This window comes from Diadema antillarum, unplaced genomic scaffold (genome assembly GCF_040938485.1).
Source record: "Diadema antillarum isolate AM-2024a unplaced genomic scaffold, OU_Dant_1.0 seq00000134_RagTag, whole genome shotgun sequence".
NCBI lineage: Eukaryota > Metazoa > Echinodermata > Echinoidea > Diadematoida > Diadematidae > Diadema > Diadema antillarum.
In genome coordinates, this window is record NW_027271211.1 from 110,097 (window position 1) to 136,271 (window position 26,175).

Below are 26,175 nucleotides of genomic sequence, written 5' to 3' on the forward strand. Positions count from 1 at the left end.
TAAAAGGATTATCTCTATATCTTGAAAGTTCAAACATGACTTATTCCAAAAAAATTTTGAATTAGCACCATTTCATTGCAAAATTGCTAATTTTCATAGAATATTTGTCCGAGTATATTTTGCTGTCTTGAAACTATGCTGAAAATTTTACCACTTTCCTCCACTGAATATGACAGAAAAATGTTTGTTTAAGGTTTTTTGATGTCTAGATTGTCTTTTCCATACTTCAAATCTCAGTTCTGTTGGTGAAATTTATGATGATCAGTGTAAGAAAGGCTGTGTTTATCAACTTCCATATGTTTGAAATGCTGTTTCAATACCCACTATCAAAACGCGTTTGTAAACAACTTTGGATTGCGTTTCTTGAGTTGTTGCATTAACTCTGTTATAAGTTGATTGGGAGACCTAGTCACTGCACAACTCCATTTCGCAGTTTGACCCGTGGAACAGAGAGGCGTACAATTGTAGTTGGCATTAGGTCTGAACTATAAATGTGTTTCAAACAACTTTGCGATTATTGACTCTGCAGAAATGCATTTCAGGATCAAACATGTTCAATCACATTTTTTTTTTTTTTTTGGGGGGGGGGGGGTGTGCATTTCAGAAACGTGTTTCTAACCCCATAATCAAAACAACTTTGCATTTATCAACTGCCTAAAACTCCCTGAAAGTTGTTTGGAAACCTGAATTCTTCTCCAGAAGTGAGTTGATAAATGCAACCAAAGACACCAAAGTCATCTTCCAGGCATTGATAATAAAAAAAAGAAAAAAACAACAACAAAGAAATCCATCCCACCTGCTTCACTTATCAATATTCCACAAATAAAAAATATGTGCAACTTTTTGCCCTGTTGTTGAAAACTTTTATAAACAAAGAGAAAATGATAATAATAAAAAAAAAAACACCTTCCTGTCTGCTCTTTAAGGATGGAGCATATGACATCTAATTTGAGGAAAGACAAATTGTTTAAAAGCAAGCGGGCAGGTGAATGATGATAAACAACTTGCATGATCTAATGAGACAGGGTACGTGAGAAGTGCATTTGTACCAGAAATACTTCTCTGGGGCTCATAGCCGGAGATCAGGGAAGGATTTTTTTTTTTTTTTTTTTTTTTTTTTAAAGTTGTGAATGGACACGGAGATTTGATAGGGATCTGAAGTTGACGATAACAGTCAAGCCTTTTCGTGACCTACACTTTGGAAGGTCATAGGTCAAGCCTTGTCAGTAAACTCCCTTCTCTCCTTCTCTCACTCTATCTTTCCCTCTCCCTCCCGCCCACCCTCCCCTTTCTTATTTGCTTGGCCCGCTGACAAAAACAGGATCTGGGCGGAAACAGGTGTGGGCCAGCGATAGAACCACCCCGCATCCTGGGCACACTTATCACCCTCCCTCACGCTACCTCACTAGACTCGGAGCAAACCGTCCAATCAGGGCAGCTCTTTTCACTCACTCTCTACTTTCCTTACTTTCCTCGGCCATCGCAGGTTAACTACTGTACAAACTAGTCTGCACGACCAGACCTTTTGCACATGCATGCTGTGGAAGTGCAGCTGAAAATATTACTTTGATAGGCATGGAAAGTAGCAAGCATGTGTGTTTGTGTGTGTGTGCGCACTTTTCATGTGATGGCACTTCTACTCTATTATACTCTATTGAGGCTTTTTTTTTTCCTGTATTTTTCTGAACAGAGGGACTTTATTTGTATCAAATCAAATGTGAAAACTACTTTCACATGACATGTTCATCTATGTCCCCTCATGCAAAGGTGATTTGAATGCTCTGATCTCTTTTGCTTTGACAAATAAGTGTTCATGTATGTTTAATAGCACAAAAACCAGCATTTGTCACAAAATTGTGCCATCGTCCTTCTACAAGACTATCCCAGAGTTTGTCTGCAATATTGCCTAACGTAACATACAATGTACATGTAGCAAGAACAAGAAAATTGAAGTCCATGTTTAAAAAAAAAAAATAGAAGAAAACAAAACAAAAAAAAAAAAAAATGAAAGATGCAGGTGACATGAATCGTCATCACCAAGCACTGCAGGCAGAATCAGTTGTAAAGATATTTTAATACTTGATAAAACCTGCTCAGGAAACTGCACCGTTTCCCCAGTTGCGGTGATGGCTATTGTTCTGAAGATGCATTGTGATGTCATCACCTGTCTTGCACATATCAACAGACAGACAGACAGACAGGAACATCAGTGACAGACGGGGTCTCTCACTGAGATATGTCTCAACAAGGGCAAGATGAAATGGCACTTTATAAAAAAAAGATCACATTGTCACCTCTTTTCCTTGTTTACTTTCACTTTCTCTGTCTTCCTTGATATAAAACATAGGGCCTACTTCCACTGCTCTAATATTCTTACATAACCTTGTACAGTTGAGTCATTACCTGTATATAACAGCTTATGCAGAACAGAGAAATTGGTATCAAACTCAATACTACAAAGGCTATCTAGTCTATCAAGTCACTATGTACCAGTGATCACTGACTCCCGTTGGTTGGTATCAATGAACTCTACTTGTCAAGATTTCCCACCAACCTCAAACCCCCTTTCCCCACAAAGTAGAGACTGTGTCTGTAATGTATTGAAATTAACGATGTTTCTTTTCTACCAGCCTGATTATAACAACCCATTTTATTTACCTGCTCCTTGCTATTAGTTTCTCAGGCAAGGATTCGCTTAGCATTCATCAGTTGCTGCTATAGGTAGGACAAGTCTGTGGTAAGCTTTGTGGTTGTTATAACGGCAATCCACTGAATACATTACAGAAATGGTCTATTGTGTTGAAACACAGATTGCATGTATGCGGATGTAGATAAGCTTTCAGGCCCTGCACGCACCATGATTTATATCTCCCACTGAACATCATATATCTCACAAATTTGGACTTGTAAGACAATTCTGTGAGTGATTAAAACCTCTCGATCAGGAACCACAGGGATGGCATAAGAAATTGAGAGTTACGCCCATTAAATAAAGTCTGAATTTAATAACTGATTGTCTCTGTTGCACTCCCCCCCCCCCTTCTCAAAAAAAAGAAAGAAAAAGGAATGCCGTTTCATCAGCTTGTACAAACTGACAAATCATAGGCATACATTGCAGTCCATTAATACACATAAGTTAAATAATTTGATTCTGGGATTTTTTGCAGTTCCTTGCATCACAATCGTTATAGATTCTTCAAATTCTCTCCTAAATCCACATGACACCATAATCCTTTGACATCAAAATCACTTTCAAAATGCACTGAAAGTTTTCATCACTTTCTAGTTAACCATAGCACAGCAATGGATGTGAAATCTGGAGGGGGACACTTAATTTTTTGGTGGTGCTATTGACAAAAAGAAATTCATCTTTGAGCTGGTGAGTCTGGGCTATGTAGAGAAGCGACCCAAGGCTGCTGCTGCTGACACTGCATAGACTAGCATGCCCTCACTCACCGCTGATGGCTCATATTGGTCTAATAAAACACATCCAAATGGAAATCCTGTAGCCACGGAGCGGCCGATATCATCCAATCTGAGGCTGCCGCTAGGTCAGATAAATGCATCTCTCTCTACAGAAAAACTCTATCATGCTTTCGCCATAGTTTATACCCTAAGTAACCTCTTTGGGCATGAATGAGCTATTAAAAAAATAATAATCTCTTTTTCTTCTTCTTTTTTTGTGATAATGGTTTTATGGAAGTAAAATCTGAAAAAAAAAATCAACAACCAAAATCTAAATCGCAGCTTGAAGTGATCGCATCACAATAGAATAAGATTAATCTGCTCATGTTCATGGACTTCACCGGGAAAAGGGTCTACAGGAGTTGAAGACTGTGATTCTAATGCATGAAGATAATGTCTTCTCTACATGTACAGCAACTTCAGTTTAGCGTGAGAGGCCGAGCACTAAAAGATTTGGGTATATCTTGGGTCATTTATTCACTATGCTACAGTCAATATGGTTTCAAGTAAAATGCAGACAAAATTTATGCAAATCTAATCAATATCAAAATATTGATTCATCAGTTATGCACATTGTGGATCAACAAAATAATAAAAGTGACAAAATCTAACCCTGATTACACAGGGTTTTGTCAGCTATGTAAAAACACTTGGCAAAAACTGTGCCCCTATGTTCTTTCTGTTGTTTGTGTTGCTCCAGAAGGAGCTAGGCACAGAAGCTTTTGGTTGGAGCAGTGCCCGACGGTAATCATGTTTTGTTTCCAATTTGGCACGAATTCATCCATGCTTCTCCCAAGAACGGTGAATTAGGCAAGCTGGGCGCTATAAGGAAAGTCAACAACAGTTTACACAGCTCTGCTCCGGCATAGTTTGAATAAATACATAAAAAGGACTTCCTTCAAAAAAAAAGAAACTCTTGTGACAAGAGATATGACGCAAGACGTGTTTGACTCCCCCCACCCCAACCCCATCTCCTATGCCCCCTCCCCATCACAAGGTCATTAAACTCTGTGGGTGTCAAAGTTCATTCAGTTCAATGTGTGAGATGCATTAAATTTCAATGCATGGTCACAGCTGCCTACAGCTGTGAATGTTTCCACGAAACTGTATGCCTTCAGGTGTACATACAATAATAAACCTACACTGTTCAAGGGGTAGTACAATCTCTTTATATTGACTGTGATGGGATAATGGACAAAACTATTGCCCTGCCATAAAACAACATACCGAGTGCTGGAAAAATCAGCATTATGACAATTCTCTGACTAATGTTAGACTATCTGGGTAATGTATGAAAAAATGCAAACATTGATTATCATGACCATAATTTCCATGGTCACTGCCATTATCATTCTGATCATCTTGAACTTTTCTTGGACTTATTATCAGCATCACTGATATACAATCATCTCTACTTTCACAATCACACTCGTCAGAATGACTTGTATTATAGACATACACATTCTACCACTGGAATTCATGTGCAATGTGCATAACAACTTTGTTGTTGTTGTTATTGACTGTTTCTAAAAAACAACAACATTTCACTTTATACAGAGGGTACTTTCTAGCCTCTGCTGTTTCTAAATACCTTCTTTAATACCCACTGGGCATATAACACACACTCTTTTTCAATTCATTTTCGATGTGATGATTTTGTCGTTTGGAAGGCAGAACAGAAATGCATTCATACATCCATGCACACACACTGTATAACATCCATGCACTGTGTGCAGAACAGCAGCCCGTTTTCCAGCCCCTTGCCTGATAAAATGGTTTCCACAGTAAAGAATCTCCTCATTATAACATCAACACATGTGAGCTTAATGTATGCCACTTTAGACATCATGTACATGTACACTCATATCCCCTCTTGAGCGGCAGAAGGACGAGTTTGCTCATAATATTTCAAGGACCACAAATTCTTCCTTTCTCGTAAATGAAGCAAAATCCCCATTCTTGCAGGTATATGAGCATTTTCCTAGTGCAATAACATCCATACAATATACTGCTTTGAAAAAAAAATATTGATTCTAAAGAGATTTTCTTGCCTGTATTGAACATTCAGTGTACCTGCACAAATGAATCATATATATACCTCCTACCACATGTGTTGTAAATCCTATGTTCATATGTTCATAATGGAAATTTCTGGTACACTATAGGAAGGTGTCCATTATAGGCAGGTGGCTACAAAAATCTGCGCTGCATTTTCTTTTCTCATTTTTTTTTTTTTGTGTACATGATGTCATTGATTTTTGGGGTAGTCCTCAATACATGTATAAAGAAAATACATTCATTTGCCTATTTAAGTATTCTTTAGATTTAATATGATTTCTACAACTCCATGGCGTATTCTGTTGTTTTTCTGGGTCTAAGGCAATTGCCCACTGAGCAATTACCCCAGACCGTTCCCCTAACCCTAATCCTGAACCTATAAATCTTAACCCAGACTCTAACCCTAATCCTAAACTTCTTTTTTTTTTTTTTTTTGGGGGGGGGGGGGGGTAATGGATGAAGTGATAATGATGATGATGATGAAGATGATGATGATGATGATGAAAATGATGATGATATTAATGATAATAATGATAATAATAATAATGATAATGATAATAATAATAATAATAATAATAATAAGAATAATAATGATAATAATAATAACAATAATAACAATAATAATAATAATAACAATACTAAAAAAAATAATAATAATAAGAATAATAACAACATTTATGATGATGATGATACTCAAAACATAGGGAATATTTGCTCTCTCAATACTGTAAACATTTCATGGAATCGTTGTTACCTATGGGGCTTCCGGAGAGTTCGTCTGGCAGCTCGAAACCTGTTGGGACTTCCTGGGCCTTGGGTTCAGTCTTGATCCGGAGGGCCTCCCCGCCGCCAATCATAATGTTATACCGATCAATGTCCTTGGCTAGCAGACCGTCGGGGTATCCCAGCTGGACAATGGACCCAACAAACAAAAAGAAACAAACAAACGGACAAAAACGTTAAAGCGACTGTCGCACTCGTGTTGGTCATTGACTCGATTCTCTGGCTGCACTTAAGAAAATAAACAAAAAGAAACAAACAGACAAACATGTTAAGCGACTGCAGCAATCGTGTTAGTCACTGATTCGATTCTTTGCGCTTTAGAATATTCTTCAGACTTCGTTTTTGTTTTTAGACAAGTTCTTGACCACTTTGGCACAAGTGACCCTCTGGCACACATTGCAAGTTAAAACCTCAACCAGCCAGCTATGACTATACATCATACTAACACAATGTACTTGCACAATCAATCATCCTCCTTCCATAAAACTACCCATGAGTATGATAGAACAAAAAAAGCATTAAAAAAAGATTCTTCTTCCAATTGTATATATATTATGTTTGATACTGCTGCATTAAATGCATTATTCCTGAAAAAAAGTAATCTCCCACCAATGATCAGCCCCAAGGGGCACAGGGGCAAAGGAAAAAAAATGAACAAACCGAAACCAATCACAGCCTCCACAATAAAAACCACACTTTACTATTAAAACTACATGGATATTGATACTGTATAGAGAGTATCACAGTGATACCTATGATTTTTTTTTTTAAAGTTTCTAAACTGATGAAATTTACTTTCACTTTTCTACCTTGACCCTCTGCAATGTAAACATAAGATGTAGTCACAAATATTCATAGGTACAGTGTATGTGCATCTGGCGGAGTATCGGAAGGGACGTGTACTAGGTGCACCTGTTAATGTACAGCATGTGTAATTTAACACACAACCACCAAAGCTTGCTTGTGCTTTCAATTGCTGAGCCCGACTCAAGAACCAGTTTTCATTGCATCATCAAACTACATGTATCACTTCTTTACTTTCACAAGCATTCATAGCTGGATGATGTTTACAATAACAAAAATCTCTGTAATTCGACTCCAGTCAATGAAAATAAACAAATATGCACAAAAGCAAACCTCTCTCAACTTTTTTTGTTAAATTTCATGTACAACTTCTGATGTTGCTTGTACTACATCTTTTTTCTCCTCAAATAAAAGGTTAGAAAAAGTTAGACTAAACGATCTCTGAGACATTGGTATGAAACTGGTGTGATGAAAGAGAAACTGGCTGCGGTTTTGCTGATATTGTAGACACATTTTTTTTTTTAAGTGGGTGAGAATAGAGGGTAGTGTGTATCACAGATGATAATAATGTGGGTACTGGACGACTCATTAACCTCTTCAGTTAGAAGCCAATTAGATACATGCTTGATGTATACATACAAGTAAGGCCTACACTGTACTGTACAAGAATTGTCTTTAGGTAGGTCCTACAAGGTACGTGTACATGTATCAAGTTGATACACTGTAGTACTAGTATGAGTATATTTTGAAGTAGATGGATGAACACAACCTTATAAAACAGTGTATAACAAGTACATGTAGTAATGACATTACAAATGGATAGAAGATGGAACATATTTACATTGTAGGGGACTGATGAGGTATGTACAATACAAGAATAGATCTTTTATAAAGGGATGGTTTTGCAATATCTATCAAGCAATCCAAAATGATTGTATGATCAACTGTACAATGTATCTGAGTGGAAAACACAGCATTTATGTCCACATGAAATCACCTGCATATACCATGTACAGTATACTCTATAATAAAGCTCAACTGTTGCTAACAGTTCATTCACTTCCATGAAGAGATGTGTACTTTTAAGATCAAATTTGCAGAACGATATGATAAAGTATGTACATGTTAGCAAACAGTCAGGTAAACATTGACACAGTATGGAAAATCAGAAAGTCGGTTCATCAATTTTGACACACTGGCCAATAGCGATTCACTATAAAATTGCTTGCATACAAAGTCAACATACTGACATCAAATACGGAAACACACAAAGATACATTTTCGTACAATACGTGTACATTGATTGTCGCGGTACCGCGTCAAGTCAAACTAACGGCTCGTTCGAATTTTTCAGAGCCCGCTCTGGTATGAAACCATTATTGCATGATTACTATTAGACATGAGAGCACTTTGGGGAGGGTAAGTCTCACAGTGTTAGTTATAAATGTATGAAAGGTACCTGAAACCTGAAACACATGCTAAGACAAGGAAACTCAGGAAAACTTTTGAGGTACCAAAACTTTATATCATCTTTAAATCTAGCTTATTCATTCATATCTTGTTGCTTTGTAAGAAGTGGTAAACCATCATAATATCTTTGGTATATCAGGAAGAATCAGGGAGAAGTATGTTTGAAATAAAAATAAGATCTTGGTTTTCTTATGTGGGCCTGTGTGTGTGTGTGTGTGGATTGGGTGGGGGGGGGGGGTAGGGGTCATGTTTGTCTTCAAGTTGAATAGTACCGGGTACAGAGCATTCCAGTACTAATCTAAAAATATCAGAAAAACAAAACAAAATAGGAAATTATATGCAGAAAAACAAGAATTACAGGGTTGATTATGAATAGACATGGCTGTCTTGTAAAGAGTGGAATCATGCCATAGGTCTAAATATATCAAATCATATAATGCACATTGTGTCATGATGCAAATACAGAGACTTTACATGTACATGACAGTGCAATTGGGGGAATACTTAAGCACAGAAAGAAAAGGAATAAATCATACAACATGAATTGTAAACTTTGATAAATGTTTGTCTGACATCAAATGACATTTTTCTGAGAATATAAGGTAAGAGTTTGGACCTTTTTCAAGGCAGGTACTTCACTTAAAGAGGTAAGGATGATGAGGTAAAGATGAGGAGGAGGAGGAGGAGGAGGAGGAGGAGGAGGAGGAGGAGGAGGAGGGGGAAAATGATGGAGGGGCACCGCTGTGGTGATTAGTCTTAATCACAGCCCAGCAGATGGAGTTAAACTCTGATGGTGTTGAACTATCAGATGGGGATTAGGTTGGCAACCCTCTTTCAGCACCCCAACACAACTGGCTCCACACTGGGAGGGGAGTATTAGGAGTGTCACAGAATTCTAGTAGTACAAACCATAGCTGTATTCTGTACAACAACAACAGCAACCCAAAACCTTAGCACCAATCACAGCTACTACTACATGTAGTTCCCACATTGTGTGCAAGCCACTGTGTATACTACTTGTAGCACTTGTTTCAGTGTAAAATTCACAAATTTACAGAGATATCTATTCACAAAAGTAATGTACAGCTTAATAGACAAGATAGTATTTCACAATACATAGTCCCATGCATAAGCCCCACGCAGACAAGATGTAACAGTATTTTATTACTATTAGTGATTATCACAGGCAGAGACCTCCTATAGTGTAGAATGCATTCTGTATTGCTCTACAATTGTATCTATTGAGTGAGGGAGACAATTGCAGACTCGTGCAGTGAAAGTAAGTGCTCAAACTGTTGATGTAATGGTTCACTGCTGAACACTTGGGCTATAGTCAAGGCTAGCTTGATGACAGAGAGGCCATATACAGTACACTGTACAGTGTGTATGATGACAGAAAACCTGAGTTTCACAGGCAGTACCTGTAATTCGAGCGTCGTGTGGCAAACTGCTATAGCAGACTACATACGGGGCATGAACGTGAGAAGGAGCCTGCAATCACACTGCTGTAACTATTAATCAACAGGTGAGTTACAGGAGTCTTTGAGAAAACGATACACACCTCTTGGAGTTATGTCTCAAAATTAGGCTGGACCACTAAATCCGTATCAATCCACGTGTTAAAGAATGGAAATTGTCCACAGTATCCTTTTTATAAAAAATGTTCGGTTGCAGGAGAAAAGAGATGGCCCGCTACACACTTTCCAACATTATTCCCAGTGGAACGGCAAAAGTAGGGACACCGAAGAAACACACATGTGGCTGTGATAAAACTTTGCAGCACTTTAACTCTCCAGCAAAAAACTTGATCCTATGCAACAAACAAGCCTACACATCCACCCCTCGTGAATCACCCCCATCTCCCATTGGTCTAGACCTAATTGGCATTTGTCAGCCTGCATGCAAATTAGCCCCATCTGTTTGGGACTGATCCATTGTTTCAGAATGGGGGTACGCAAGTCGACTCACGGAGAGAGGGAGCTTTTGTCCATTGATTAGGTGGGGGGAAATCGCCACTTTCCTGTAATCTCACCTTATTTGAGATACCCTATTTCTGGGCAGGAAACTTCTCTTTAGCAGCAGAAACAAAACAAGACGAGACGTTATCAGACGCGATGCTACCTCTTGGAATTTTTCGGCCTGGTGTAGCTTTTACTTTGCACGAAAGCAGCTAATCACCTCACTGCATTGTTTTGCGCTTCACGATCTGCTAATGAGCCGCTCATGACTAAAATCCCCCATCGTTGGAATAGTTTGCTCTGTGCCTGCACGACGTCTGCCAATTACTCATAGCCAACTGTACGTCTGAACTTTTTTTCCCTTTTCTTTTTGAGCCAACTATCTCTTGTCTCTGCATAGAAATTCGGCCAGCATGCTTCATTACTTACACTGATGATGATGATGATGACATCATGATGTGTACATCAAAGGCCAATGTGAACATGACTGTACTTACTGTACTTCACTTATGAATGGAAACTCTCCTTTTTGTTTTTACATCCAGATTGTTTACGTGTAGTGCCATGTTGAAAGTTAAAACAAAGCTTCTAAAAGACTAATAAATACTGCAAGTCAAATCTTGTGAGTTAATAAACTCATTTCTCTCACTCCCAAACTGAAAGAATGCTTTTTGAGAATTTCGACAAAAACCTATTTTAGAGTGTCATCAAAATACAGGCAAAAGTTTGTGGGTTAGCTGTATCACAGAGACTCAAACCCTGTACAGTAGGTTCATATGTGTTGTGAAAGGGAAGACTGAAGTGAAACATACAAAACGCCAATTAGTTTATAATCGACAAGCGACAGAGGAATTTAATACAGCGATTTTGGCATTTTAATGAAATGCAGATGGAACAATTCAAACATTACAACAAACATACAAACTTCAGAGGGCACCTTTAAAGTTCATTTGTGGCAGTTTCAGTCTAATTTTCACACGTTAACAGCAGGTACAGATGTGTGAAATTGCTCGCTATGTGAGAATTATCACCTCTTCTAACCACCATTCTCTGAAACCTTATTTTGTGCCCAATTTATATGAGGTAGTCTTTTTGCAAAGACCACAAAATTGGTCATGCAAAATCTGACTCCAGATTAATCACAGTTTTAGATAGTCACAAGTATTAAATTGCTGGGGAGTAAATATCCCAAATAGGTTCCTTTTTAATATTGTGTATGCATGTGGGTACACTGGCATTTTTTTATTCTTTTAAACCAAAACATAATATCTATATCACAAGGGATAATAGTACATAGTACACAGAATAAGAGGCTTCTCTTTCTTTTCAAATTATCAAAGATCTCTCTCTCAGAAGGAACTACTTTTGAATGAACTGCTGGACAATGATACACACGCAGATCAAAGGAATTATGAGCTTATTTGGTGTAAATATGACAAACATAGCTGTTTGGAAACCAGTAAGTCATGTCGCACAATGTTCTACTTGGAAATTTATTTCCAAATAGAGCCAGCTTGCTTGTGTAACAATTAGATCCTTTCTATGCCATTTAAGTAAGCTCATTTTGTTTGTTCCACAAATTATTTTTTTGGAGGATCGTTCTCAATTTTTGCCTTGGGGAAACGACTTTCAGCTGTACAGTACAACCATGGAAAAGCACGAGGTCGTGACATTTCACATACTGTACACGTATAAAACAAACTACAGTGCTGTGTACACTTTGTCTCAAGCTTGTGAGCATGACATTACTTCTCACATGCCAACGAAAACTACATTAGTTACCTGAAACTACATTGTATGAGCAGCCGTGATTTTCTTTATACTTCTTTATGACTTTCCTTGAAGCTTACTATTTGACTCTATGATCATTGAAGTACTTGTTTCAGTTTACCTTCTTTTTTTTTCCTGTTTGCTTTTCAACATAAATTCTTCACAGAAAGCTCTGACATTTGGAATCCTCTTGTTGCTTTAAGGTCATCGTTTTCCCTATTGTTATTGAACTTTCAGGAGCAATTATTCGCATATTTTTATTCAAAGACACTACAGTACGACCATAAAACACAAATGAGCAATTCAATGCTTTGGCCAAACAGTCACAGAAATTCTAGAATGGCTAGACTACATCTGAAAACCAATTGATTGCTACATTTGTTCTTACGTTCATTTCTTTTAGGTCATGCATTTCACTCTTTTAACAGCATTTTCTTTTTCTTTTTTTTTTCAATGCCCTTCCATTTTTTCCCCAACTCAGCAAATTATGCATCCAAATGTCATGCATTATGAATAGACTTTTAACGTCACATATTACCAGGAATTCACATAATGCCTTTCACATGCTCATGTAGGAGTAGGCGTGCTGCATAAAGCTTTTTATTTCTTCTTGGAAACCATCATATTCTGCCCCAAAACATGCATTCTTAGAGACAACTGGAGTATACAATAACACGATTAACCCTCTTCCCCCATTGGTGCTGATAGTGTACAAAAGACACACTGCAAGTTCTTTTGACCCACAAGATTCTCAATGAATTAGTCTGATATACAGACGTTGTGTTAAATGACATCATAGTCAGGAGCATTTAAAGCCCTTGCCACTGATTCCTGTAACACCTGCCTTGGTAATTTTGATTCAACTAGCACAAACTATAGTATGAAGATAACATGTAGAAAAACCTTGCAAATTTTGTTCTCTCTCCTTTTTTTTTATCCCCCATGAGAGGAAAAAGTCAGCTGTTTACATTTCTGTCCCCTGCAAAAGTTACCCGCAACAGGTTAAAGCCAACTGCTGTGAATCCAGAATAATTAATAATGAAAAAAAAAAATCAACTTTTAACCACAATTTTCTACCCCTGAATCCCAGAGGGCCATACCCAGAGGAGAGCCCCTTTGACCTGAACGAACTTTGGTTTAGTAGCCTGAGTCATTCCAATACCTTACTCGCTGCCTGCTCCTAGACCTTTGTGGCACTGGTTTCCTAGCCTTAAAGCTGCAGACCCAAATGGTCAAAATGCTCAAAGGCAATCTGCAATTTAATAGTCATGAGCAAGCCTTTCACTGCCACTGGTACCAATAACACGCACAATATTAATGGAATTTTGAGGCTGTGGTTTTGAGGGGGGTTAATGGCCGACAATCAGCGGTCTTTTATAAGTGGCTTTACATTCAGTAAAAACAGCATGTTATTTCTCCTTTCACCTGTAGTTCTGGAGTGAATTTTTTTTTCCATGAAGAAATCAGTGCAAAACCTCTTTCCTCTCTGACTCACAAACTTACAAAGGATAAATTAAAAAAACTTGCTGATGACAATGCTATTATGTTAGCTATTTCTGGTGAACTACATATATGGCAAAGTAATCAGCCAGAAGTGAGGTCAGATGATACATTTAAAACTCTTCTCAGGTACATATTTTGCGATGTATGAATGTAAAAAAAAAAAATAGCATTATGATGAATAATTGCTTTTGTTTTGTTTTGTTTTTTACTAATGTTACTAGTAGTGTCTTATCAGAAATTATTGTCACCTCAATGTCAGATTAATGTTTTCTGTGGTTCTTAAGTGTGAGCTTCTAGGTAGGTAATCTCAATCTACATGTTGAAGTCCATCAATATGATTTACATCCTCCTGCTATACCTTTCTGGAAAGTGATAAATCATGCTTCATGCATGCTTTGATATCTTGTGACTCTTTCTTATAAACAAAACGCTTGACTGGGTACAGAAGTGCCTTTACTTCACAAACAACATATTTTGGGGGCAAAAAAGTAACACTTCTTGGGGTGGCAAAAGGTTGCCCTCAATGGACACGATAATACAAAATATAAAACGTGTTGCAGGCTTTTCACTTTGCATTTTTACAAAATGCTTCTGTTTCTAGACTACCATTAAACAGTTCACGGTAATCACAAGGTAATGTGCACTTTCAAAATTCTGGATTGTTTCCACAGACACACATGTTGTGCTGTGGTATAGTCTGTGATTTCAGACTTTCAATATTTCACTCTGAATATTCTGCCAACTATAAACATTCTAATCAATTTGATTTTCCCTAAAAAACAAAGCAACACCAACAACACAATGTTAGCTCTGCTCCTCATCAAATACATTTCTCCTAGACTGACCCTCCCCCCCCCAAAAAAAAAAATAAAAGCAGCAACCTAATATCAACATCCTAGCCTATGTTTTGAAGACTAGCTTTCAAGTAACCCCCCCCCCTTTTGAGCAGAACGGTCATGAGTTTATTTCATAACCCTCATCCAGAGGGCTCTCAAATCCATATGCCTAGTAACAAGTTAACATGCTGATGCTAGTTAGCCTTCATTAACCTACACACCATGATTTCACATTTACGTTTAGTTATTGAATGACTGTTTGCCTTTATTTGTGATCAGCCTTTGATGCTAATGTAAATCACAGACCTGTATTTCATAAAAAGCAATGTCTGAAACAAAATAACAAAAGAGGAAGAAAAAACTACAGAGCGGATCTCACTTAGTTGCCAATATCAGGCAAATGTAGAAAAAGAAAAAGAAAAAGGAGAAGATGTTTGCCTTCCATATATATATTTTCTCACAAAAGTCATAGAATAAGTTACAAACTGAACAATTGCATTGATCTACTGGACGACAGGGGCATGAGTCAGATACAGAAGTAAGGTAACTGACTCTAGCAGACGATAAGCCTTGTTTGCGCAACGAAAGCACTTTCACTTTCTGACGTCTCAAGGCCCGGAGAACAAACAAACAATCTTGACCGGCAAGTGACAATAATGAAAAGCTGAGAAGGAAAACCAAGTCAAGCGCGACGCCTCTCTCCTTTCTTTCCCTTTAATACAAGCATAAAAAGCACAACGTATCAACTGCACTGCGTAAACTATAGTAGTGAGAGGATTAGCAGACCCTTGAAAAGTCTCGCGAGAAATACGAAGACCCCAGCTTCCATCAGCGGCCAAACATTGGCAGAGGTTATTGATCTCATGACCACAGGCACGACTGTCAACTGCGGGCTGGCAACGGGGCTTGGTGCATTGGCCCCGCATTTCATACAGGAAATCTTGTGTATCAGATTTCTCACAGATTTTGCAACTCCTAAACAACAACCATTCACTCTGTCCCCATTAACGTATAACATTGTAGAAGCTTTATCACACAGTCAGCTTGCTCCTCCCATATGCTGGATTAGAAATGAAAAGAGCCTAAAAGTGTTTGACTGCAGTAAAGCACAGAAAGAAGTTATACAATCAGCCATAAATTAGCTGACTTGAAATTTGGTAAGCCCACAGGTTCCTACACACAGAAACACCAAGATTAACTTGTTAACTTCATGCAACAGGGCCATGCAATACATTATCCTGGCCTAGCATCAGTAAAATGTGCGTCTGAAACAACCACTTTGACAGAACACTATCTGGTATTAAAAGTTCAGGAATGTTTCAAAGTGTGTTTTCTCTGCTCAATTCCACACTTCATGTTTATTTCAAGTTTTTCCCCTTCCCTCGCTGAAGTTAAAATCACACCATCAGTGTGCGCACGAATGCCTTCACACTTGAGATACAAGTCAAACTGAAGATAGTGAAGATGATTTCTGCACAGCTGTTGAAAATTTTATCCGCCTTGACAGATCCGCAAAAGATAATTCAAAATCACAAAACTCGCACATCTCTCCATTTCATTTCAATTTGTCGCCAGAAAATTCTTATAGTAACTGTCTCTATTTGGAGCACTATTTAAATCATCAAAATCAAGTTGTGTTAGGTGATAGGAATGCAACTTAATTTAGTGATATTATGCCCCTGCTGCAGTACTGTATGTGTTCAGTAAGTTTTGATCCATACCATCCTCCAATATCTTGGCATTAAATGTGATGACAAGATATAAAGGAAATATGTAATTAACAGATTATTTCCATGTTACTCCTTGCACTTGTAGAAATTTAAGATGTTCTCAAATTGCACAAGAGAATATTTTTTTTATACTTTATAATTTTCCATGAGGGTCTTAACTCATTTTCATGACTAATATCACCCACAACATGATTACAGTCTGTATGTATTACCATTATCAGTGTTACTGTCATAGTTGTACTGCTATCAAATCACAGTCATCATTGTTCTCAGACAACATGATTATGTATTACCATTATTAGTGTTACTGTCATAGTTGTACTGCTATCAAATCACAGTCATCATTGTTCTCAGAATTGATCTCTATTTCCATCACAAATCAGCTACGCCTACGATTCAGACATTTCAAGAATGGACACGTTGAGATGAAATAGGTGAATGACCCCTAGTAAGACTTCTAAATGGACTCACTTATACTTTAGTACAGCGGAGTCAAGTGGTGGGGATCAATGCGACAATTTGTTTACCCCTTCATTCTTTGCCCTCCATGCCCATCACCCGTGACTAAGCTCCTTAAGGCACTAAGCTCCTATCATGAGGTGGCAGTTACTTCCCCCTCTTCCATTCTTCCTCTTTGTTTCCATGGGGACATAGTTGACCAAGCATTCCGCTGATCCCTACATCACAATGCCAGTTGATAGCCGCCTGTGAAAAGCTTTATTGTTGGAGACACAAGCCTCTTCAAGCTGGCTGAAAATAGACAAGAGAGAAGTTCAAAAGTATTCCATTTCAATCTCCGCTGATCAACTTCAAGAATTCCCTGTGGGTTGGTCAAGAGTGCACTCGAGGATTCACTCGTTGCTGGGTTTCCGCGGCTCTGTGCAGCCATGGCCAGTCAACCAGATACACAAGGAAAGTCAATGAATGTTACAGTCTCTTCAATAAGAGATCTCATTCTTTCCATTAAAGAATGAAGTATTACATGGGAGTCAGGGTAAAGTCAGCTTGACAAATTGAAATATTCTGACTATTCAGGAGAAGGCTGATGCAGCTTTAAAGTTAGATAAATCATACCATAATGTAGAATCACTGATGCCTCACAAGAACCTAAATCTCAACTTTGATTGCATAGAGTAATCAATTTCCTATGTTAACCTGGTGTAAGATACCATAAAATCCATCTTCCTTTTCTTGAGGACTATCAAAAGTAAAATGTGTCAAAATTACATCTCATGCCCCCCCCCCAAAAAAAAAACACACAAAAAAGATAGGACTTTCAAAGTGAAATGTGTAAAAATTACATCTCATGCCCTTCCCTCCCCGCCCCCCCCCCCCCACAAAATAACAAAATCTGTACAACTTTTTTGGGATGATGTGCATTTCCTTTTGCTCAGAAAACTTTTTTCCCCTAAGTATTAATGCTCTACGATGCAAAATGTCTTGTAATTTCAGTCAAGTAGTATTCAAATGACAGTAATTCAGTCTTGTCATTCCAGCTACTTTGTGGTGAAAATCCCTAGATACATGTATATAGCCAAATGACACAAATCAAATCTACTAAGTAAACTGTTAAATACTTACTTTATAAAGAAAATGTTTAACAAATTGCTCTTTGCTCTAAAATTGTCTCTGAAATGGCTGAATAAAATGTTGCAATTTGTATCAAATCTGGGATTGTTAGGGTCTCTGGCTTGCAATCCACTACAAATCAATTATGATACAACTGTACACAGGGCATTGGCCTAAAAGGACTGATTAAGACTGATCACATCTTCATTGATGATTAGAATGACAAAAAGTTCCATGCTTGTTTGTTTGTTGTTGCATTTTTCACACAGATTTAGTCATGCAGATCCAAAATTTGTGGAAGTAATTGCTCCATTTCTGAAACTGATTTCAAGACTTGCAATGTTGAAATTCATTCTCAGGTGTGGCTAAGTTTTGTCATGCTTGTTGTCTTAATGTTAAATATATGTTTGCAACCTTGTCACTGAAAAGAGCTCATTAAATTGAAAAGGAGACAGACAGACAGACAGACAGACAGTCAAAGGGGGAGGGGATGAACTAGAACTACTCTCAAAGTGGTATGCAAAGTAAGCAATGCTAAGACTCTTTTCAGTCCAAGAATAGCACTTTATGTGACAACAATGTTTTGTCTACAACTATTCTCAACACAATGTCAGGAAGACTGGCATATATGAGAATGTGAACTTTACGTCATACTTCTTTCATTTTATTTTTTTTATACTGTCTGTCTGTCCCTTTTCTTCACACCAGTGAACTGTTGAAGTGAGTCCAGTGCCCGACTCTTGGGGTGTGACACCACCAATTTCGTTCTGCTCCATTCCCCATGTGAACTTAGCATGGCATTAGGGTTTGTGAGAATCATGCATCACTACTGGCGCCAATCCTTTCACGCACGCAATTATTTTCAGGACTCGGACAATGGAGGGCCACAGTCCGCTGAGCACCCATAGACCAAGACTTCACCACAATCCTAACAATGCTTGGGTAGTGGCATTTATTTGCTTTTGTTTGCTATTTGTTGGTGTAAAAGTTTTGTTGTATAGTTTGTTTGTGTCCTGGTTTTTGTGAGATAAAAGGCCCGTGATGACCTATTTCACACAATGACAAAATGTGGCTTTCCCACAAAATGACCCTATTTTAATGGTGTAATCCTACAACATGTGCATGAATACACCCACTCACACAGCAATCGGCAGTTTTCTACAAATCTGTTCTAGAGGAGACAATATATTTTACATTAGTTAGGATCAGATGCTGTTTCTAATCTTTTAAGATTTATTCAAAGTTTTAAACTTTGATGATTCACTTGTAGTTTAGCACCACTTTCTCTAAAAGAATAGGTGGATGTGCGCAGTAGTTAAAACTTCGAGTTGATTTTGAAGATTGGAAATGTTGTGTGAACCTATTTTTTCCCAATTTTCAGAGCTAACAAGCTGGGAAGGATTAAAGGAGACCGCCAGATGATTTTTAGACTTTTGCTTTTAATATCTATTTGAAGATTGGTCATATTGGGTGCAGAGTTTTTAAATTTATGGTAACTGGGATGAGGTATCTATGAGAGTATTTTCACAACGAACAATGACGATTACACAATATGCCACTATTGATTGCTCAAGGAAGTAGAACAAAAGAAGAAAGCATGCATGGATTCCACACAGGTGAAATTGTTGAGCAAGTGGTCAAGGAATTGAATTACATTGCTATTACTGGAATGTGTGAGCCTCCCATGTCATCATCCTTGTTCAGTGTACCAGGTATTATGTTTTAGGTTTTCTGAGTACTGGTTTAACTGCTATACAGCAAGAACCACAATAAATTCCACAAATCTGTACAAAGCACTACAGTGTGCATGTACAACTATGGAATGAGGTCAGAATTTGTAGGTCCATGGTCAGAAGAAGGGGGAGATCATACCTTCTGGATGTGAAGACGATGAGGCCGGGGCTTCCTGCTGTTGACGTCGGGAACCTGACAACACTCCTCCAGCAGCATGATGTCACTGTGCTTTGGCTCGGAGCGGTTCATCAATTCAGCCAATCAACAGACGAAGGTGCAGACAAGGTGAATGGCTACATTCAGGTGAAGGTGGGGGGGGGGGGGGGAAGTGGGGGAAAAGAATCGCTTGCCTGATTAAAACACATTCAAATACCAATAAGGGTTCTTCTGTACAGCTAATAATTCCCCTGGCATTTCATTTCTTTCATTTATTTTATCATTTCATCTACCTTTCCAGACAGTTTTCATTCTAATCCCCAAACAAAACTAGACGGACTACAAAGTATGTTGCTCATCCCTACTACAGGTGAGTTATTTTTATCATCTTTTAACTAGAGGGTCTACCGAGTACACCAACAATATAACTGCATGAACAAAGGATAATACTCAGCTCAGTGTCCCACCAGTAAAAATCATGCAAAGCACTGGGATAATTCGTAAAGCACTATTTAAAGGGACTGTACAATACTGGTTGAGGTAGGGATTAATGTTTTGAACATTCCTAAGTGAGATAATGAAAAGCCTCTTATGAAATATGAAAGAGCATGTAATTTGAAGAAGGATTCAACATTTGATGAAAATTGGTTTTCAAATGGCTGAGATATCCAAAAAAGTGCTAATAATAAAAGGCGACATGCCCCAACTTTATTAGGATCTCTTTGTTTCACCTTGTTTTTGGATATCTCAGCCATTTCAAAACCGATTTTCATCGAATAAACTTTTGATACCCCTTAGAACTGCATGCTATTTGACATCTCATAGAGTGGCTTCTGAATATCTTGCAAAATGTTAAAAGCTAAATCTACACCTCGACCAGAACTGTACACCCCCTCTAAAGCATGCTTGAGGTTGACAACATCATACATCATTTCTCATTTCACTCTACTACCTAGATTCTACATATTGTATCTTTGGTTTCTTCTGGAGTATTTTCAACCCCAGCCATACTAAGTATAAAACTGCATCAAAGTTCGACCTCCTGGACTAAAATTTGACCACATGCAAAAGCACAGGTTTTGCATGTAGCAGGTGGTCAAATTTTGGAAGGCGTTCCGGTCAAATTATGGGCATCTCGCATGCTTTCATATTGCAATTCAAAAGTTTCAAAAATGTCATGTTCAATAAGAAAAATGACAAAAAGCAACAGCACATGACTTCAGTTAGATGCAGGAATGGAGGAAAATAGAATATCTACTTTCGCCATCAGCTGCCGACAAATTTGTGACATTCGGGAGCTAGCAAGCAAACCCCAAACCTGCCATCAATCACTACCTGTCGTGAAGTCAGCCGACTGTTTTTCAAGTCGTGCGTACCGTGGCACCGAAACTAACCTCGGGTTTTTCACTCTCTTCCATTTGCCTCACACACGTGTATGTACATGCTCCCTCCCCTTCTCTCTGTGATGCAATGGTCATGGGACCTAGGACTAAGAAGGAGAATGAAAGAATTTCACATTCCCTTCACATTGATTAGCCTGAATTGTAAATGTACAGCCCAGGTCTTAATTACATCCCACCTGACCTTGAGACTATCGTTAATTTGATAACTTTTTTTCCCCCGTTCTGAGCAGATTTGCACGTCTTCCCTTCCGTCTTTACTGAGTAACGTTATACGCTAACTATTCTAGTTAGACTTCAGGTTTTGGGTATCTCGAGCTCTTCGATCTCCACGCAATTCATAACAAATAAAAGCAGGTCGATGTCACTTGTCAGACAACTGCTAAATCATACATATTGGTTAGAAGAAAGCTACTGTGATTTACTATCTCAAGTTAGACATGTAGTTCTGAATGACAGTCGGTTAAAACAACAGGAACTTCGTTCACTCACCTATTATGTTGGCAAACTATAATCCCAGAACGGGTCGTTGGTTTACTGTTCTCCAACGTCCTCGCACACAAGTCACGGTGAACGTACTCGAACTGCCACCACCACTTGCGCGATGCGCGACGAAAGTAGCCAAGGGATTTCGAGCGTGCGAGCTCGCAAGCGAACAGGAGAAACACACCGACTTGTCGCGCACACTAAAGCAAGATGTAAACAACTGCTCTGCCATGCAGAGTCTGCGGTTCTCGCACAGTTCATTCATTAAAGCTCCACGTTCCATGGGGGGTCTTTCAGCGGCGCACTCATTGGATGACGGGGCTAATGAATAAAGTTACGTCACAAATCTCCGGGCGTGCAGCCAATCACAGTACATGCATCCTGCATAATTGATTGCAATAATTTGGCTTGCATGGGAGTCTATGTGCGGTCAACAACATTACGCAATTTTTTTTGAAGTTTTCTTGAATGATACCTTAACCGTCTTTACCAAGTTTGTGATTTATTTATTTTTGTTACATGAGATCACAACACGTTTCTCTCCTCATAATAAACATTTTATTCTCTCCTCATAATAAACATTATATAAGGTGATGCAGGTGACTATGTATTAAAAACAGAAAGACTATGGGCATTTACCAGTACGTGTTTACAAGGTACTGTGGGACCTACACATTGTATAGCACTTGATCACTTTGCTTTGGCAGTCTGGCATATAGTGTACCAACAGTTTCGCGTTGCAAACGTACTCTTTGTCATATCTACCCAGTCTTATATCTAATACAAGATCAATGATGAATGGAAAGAAAAATCATGCATGCAGTAGTTCCTTCCTGGCATCATTCTCTTCCCAATAATGATGGTAATAACAATAAAATACCTACATGATGTACAGCAGTATATCTATCAAGAAAATTAGAATGTTCAATCCAATGTTATTTCTACCTTTCTTTCATGTTTTACAGATGTTTTAAATGTGATGTTATTCCTTGTAAATCCCATTTCCTAAGGCCAACATACACACACACACACACACACACACACACACACACAAAATCACGTATGGAATACAGAGATATAATTTGCTTCTGATGTTGGCTGATTGAAAATATCTCTCACAAAGTAGCTAATTTATAAATAAGTTTTAGAAAGAGAGGAACAGGGTTACTTTGCATAGCCACTCGGCTTTTCTTTGGGCGACCACTCGTATTCTATTTCACCAGTGAATTTTTTACCGTAGAAAACTTTGATTATCCATGTGCAGTGACATGTTATGATATAAATGAGCCCGTTCGTAGTTCTGACTTGCGGAAAAGGTCATTTGTGATTGCAGGCATGTTAGCTTTTAAATTCACTGAGATAAGCATTTGTGATTGAATGGTTATCATGTATTCCTTGTGGTGTTTGCCAGCATGTCTACCTGATACCAACAAAGTGCTCATCAAAGCCTAGTATTTGGCAGTAATGATAGAGAAAGATTGTTATAATGCGTCCTATGTAAAGTAATGAAATGGATACGTCCCCAAGTGTTGATTGACGAACCATTCTGGTCACCTGGTTCTCTCTTTGTTTGAAAATGAATTCCATAGAATGTCGTTTCTAAGCAAGCTTGTGCATTATGTCGCTTTGAAAACAGAAGTGCCTATAAACCAACTGAGAAAAAAAGGTCATTTTGGCCATGTGCACATAAGCTAAGAACAATCCGGCCTATTATGTATGCCAGCTGATGGGCCAGCATTTCAAGTTACAAACCTGTCTATTTTGCTTCAAAATCCCGACAATATAATACACAGAGGACTGTCGTTACCTGTGAAGGAAGGAGTTGGTGCTATCAATCTCCCGGTGAATTTAGAATTATGGATGGATATTTTCCTCCCCAAGCACCTAGCAACAAGCTTTCGGTTCACCTGCTCCTCTCGATAAAAAAAAAGAAGTTCAATACTGTAGCTATATTAAGCCATCCTCTTTGAAGCTTTCTGGCTATGAGGAAAAAATGTAGTAAAGATATGCATTAAACACTTGTGATTGTGTCAGTAAGCCAGTAAACGAGTCGGCTTGCCGATGTATTCAAAGTTAGGAATAATTTACCCTGAGGAACCTTCTTACGACATTCAAATACTCGGATATCCATAATATATGCAAGGCGGCATTCAGGTAAGCTTTCTGTTCCTCATAAATGTGTTCATATGTCTGATTAATCTCGTGAATAAACCAGACTAATGGCCGGAGACGTGCTGTTTCGTTTTGAAGACAAGGTTTCGGGACAAAAACAAACAAACAAACAAAACAAAAAAAATATAAGCAAACAAACATTCAACAAACAAAATGACATGCTTTGTGTCTTCCTATACAGACACTGATTTTCAGACTAACAACGAATCTATACTGTGGAGATTATACATCATAAATTTATGGTCAATTGAGTTTTGTAGCATCTAAGTCTTTTTTTCATCAATCAGCAATCAACCTTTCTTGCATGACAAACTATATTTCATCGTAAAGATCTTGTTTATCAAGAATTCACATTTAGTCATTACTCGTGTAAGGACGAACAACTTTGAGTGTAAGTGACTTAGCAAATAAAACTTGTTATGCAGACTTAACGTGTTTGATTGTACCTATAGAAATGTTGATCAAATTAAATTTATATGTGAGACTCAGTTGAAGCTGAAGAAAACATAACGTGGTAAACAATTTACAGTTATAATATGTACGGGATGTGTGTGTTTGTGTGTGTGGTTTTGTTTGTGTGTGAACGTTTGCCATAATGCATCGAGACGATTCTAATCGCCACTGCCGTTCAGTGCGATCGATAAGCCATTTTCTGAGCGAGGAATTTTGCACACGGTGACTGCAAGGCTCTCAGCTTGAATATTCTTCCGTGCATTTTCCCCGCTTCTGTGCAGACAGCAGCGGGCAGCGCGATAAGCAACTCCACCTTAGTGATTCTCGCCAGTATCCATGGCAACCGTGACGTCTTGACATCCCGGTATCTCTCGAGAGTTTGCACGGCATTACCACATGTCTTCAATAGGCGTATAGGCCCTTTTTTTTTCGTTCCAAAAAGATATGCTGTAACTCGTGTCATCCTTCTCACTGTAAACCCCGCATGTATCACGCCGATGTATGTGGCTGTATTTTTTGTATGCGTGGACTTAATCAAGTAGGATGCTCTTGCCATCAGCTGTTATTAGTGTTCGCATGGTATTTTTAGCTATACCATTAATGACTTAACTTCGAAACCCACGCTTCTAGCTTTTACATGCGAACTACTTAAACACTATCTACACGTGACCTTGTATGAACATCAACCTAATTAGAAGCAGTCATCAATGTTCACACCCAGTTGCTGCGTTAATGAAGCTATACAGTGTATTGGGAGGATACTTAAAAATGCTAGAAGATTAGACCATGATAATGTACCTCTCCATTTTCAGTGCATGGTAACTTACCAAATCGCTGTTTTTTTGTTTTTTTTTTTGTAGTTTTCTATAACAAGATATCATGACTTTTATTACGATACCCTGCCGTTACCTGATGTAATATTGAACAGAGTAGCACGCTGCGTGGAGAACAAAGATCAGGAGCGAAGTTGAGCATGGCTGCAGCGAAAACTTACTTTCTTGTTCAACACGTGCACACTCGATATTATGTCTCATATTGTGCATGTACATGCTCTGCATGCTCTGCGTTACACGGGTGTACTGTATGTTTCACATCATTGTCAGTATATGAGTCGAATTGGAACATTATGGATTTACCTCAATTTCTCATTTTCAAAGTGACTTTAATGATAACCAATGTAACTCATCAATGACATAATTCAATCAATTTAATTCAACTGAATTTATTGAGGATTTTCTGCATTGAACATATATTACAAATGAAATACAGTCATTATCTCTTTGTTTTCAAACAATAAAACATACAGTGTGTACATCGAACATAACTGAGATATACATGTAGCAGAGATCATTAAAGAAAAGAATAAGAGAACACGTCAATTGGGAACCATTCGGGATAAAGTGAATCAAATGATCTGACTGAATTATGGCGCATGTGTTGGGAGTGTGAATGCAGGAGACTGTCGTCAAATAAGCATATAGCTTGAAAATACGACAGCCTTGAAAGAGAAGAAGAAGAAAAAAAGATAATGGGCAAAACATACATCATTAAATTTTATACTTATCGAAAAAAAAAAACAGAGTCATTCTGGTATCACATGCGACATGACCGTGACATGAACCGGACTGTACTGATAATGCCATCCCAAATGAAATTAATGAAAAGGCCCTTCACACCAAGTTTTTTGCTTTCCCCAATATTCGATGCTATAGACCCACATAACAAACAGTGGGTAACGGCGAAATTAATGTCGTTCTGGGAAAGATCGATATGGGGAAACACCGGGAATTTTGTTTTGCGGTCCTCTTTTCAATGTCAACATTCTGAA

At 38.2% G+C, this 26,175-nt stretch overlaps 1 protein-coding gene across 1 annotated transcript in view; it reads right to left on the reverse strand.

The window, feature by feature from the left end:
- LOC139727498 (protein C-ets-1-like) overlaps positions 1-21,811 on the reverse strand; it is a 48,174-nt gene extending 26,363 nt beyond the window's left edge. Inside the window, exons 1-3 of the mRNA XM_071638472.1 lie at positions 21,729-21,811; positions 19,819-19,973; positions 6,278-6,431 (exon numbers count right to left, since the gene is read on the reverse strand). Of these exons, the coding sequence (XP_071494573.1) occupies positions 6,278-6,431; positions 19,819-19,929 (265 nt within the window). The 5' untranslated portion in view covers positions 19,930-19,973; positions 21,729-21,811. The remainder of the gene's footprint in view (positions 1-6,277; positions 6,432-19,818; positions 19,974-21,728) is intronic.
- Between the last annotated feature and the right edge of the window lie 4,364 nt (positions 21,812-26,175).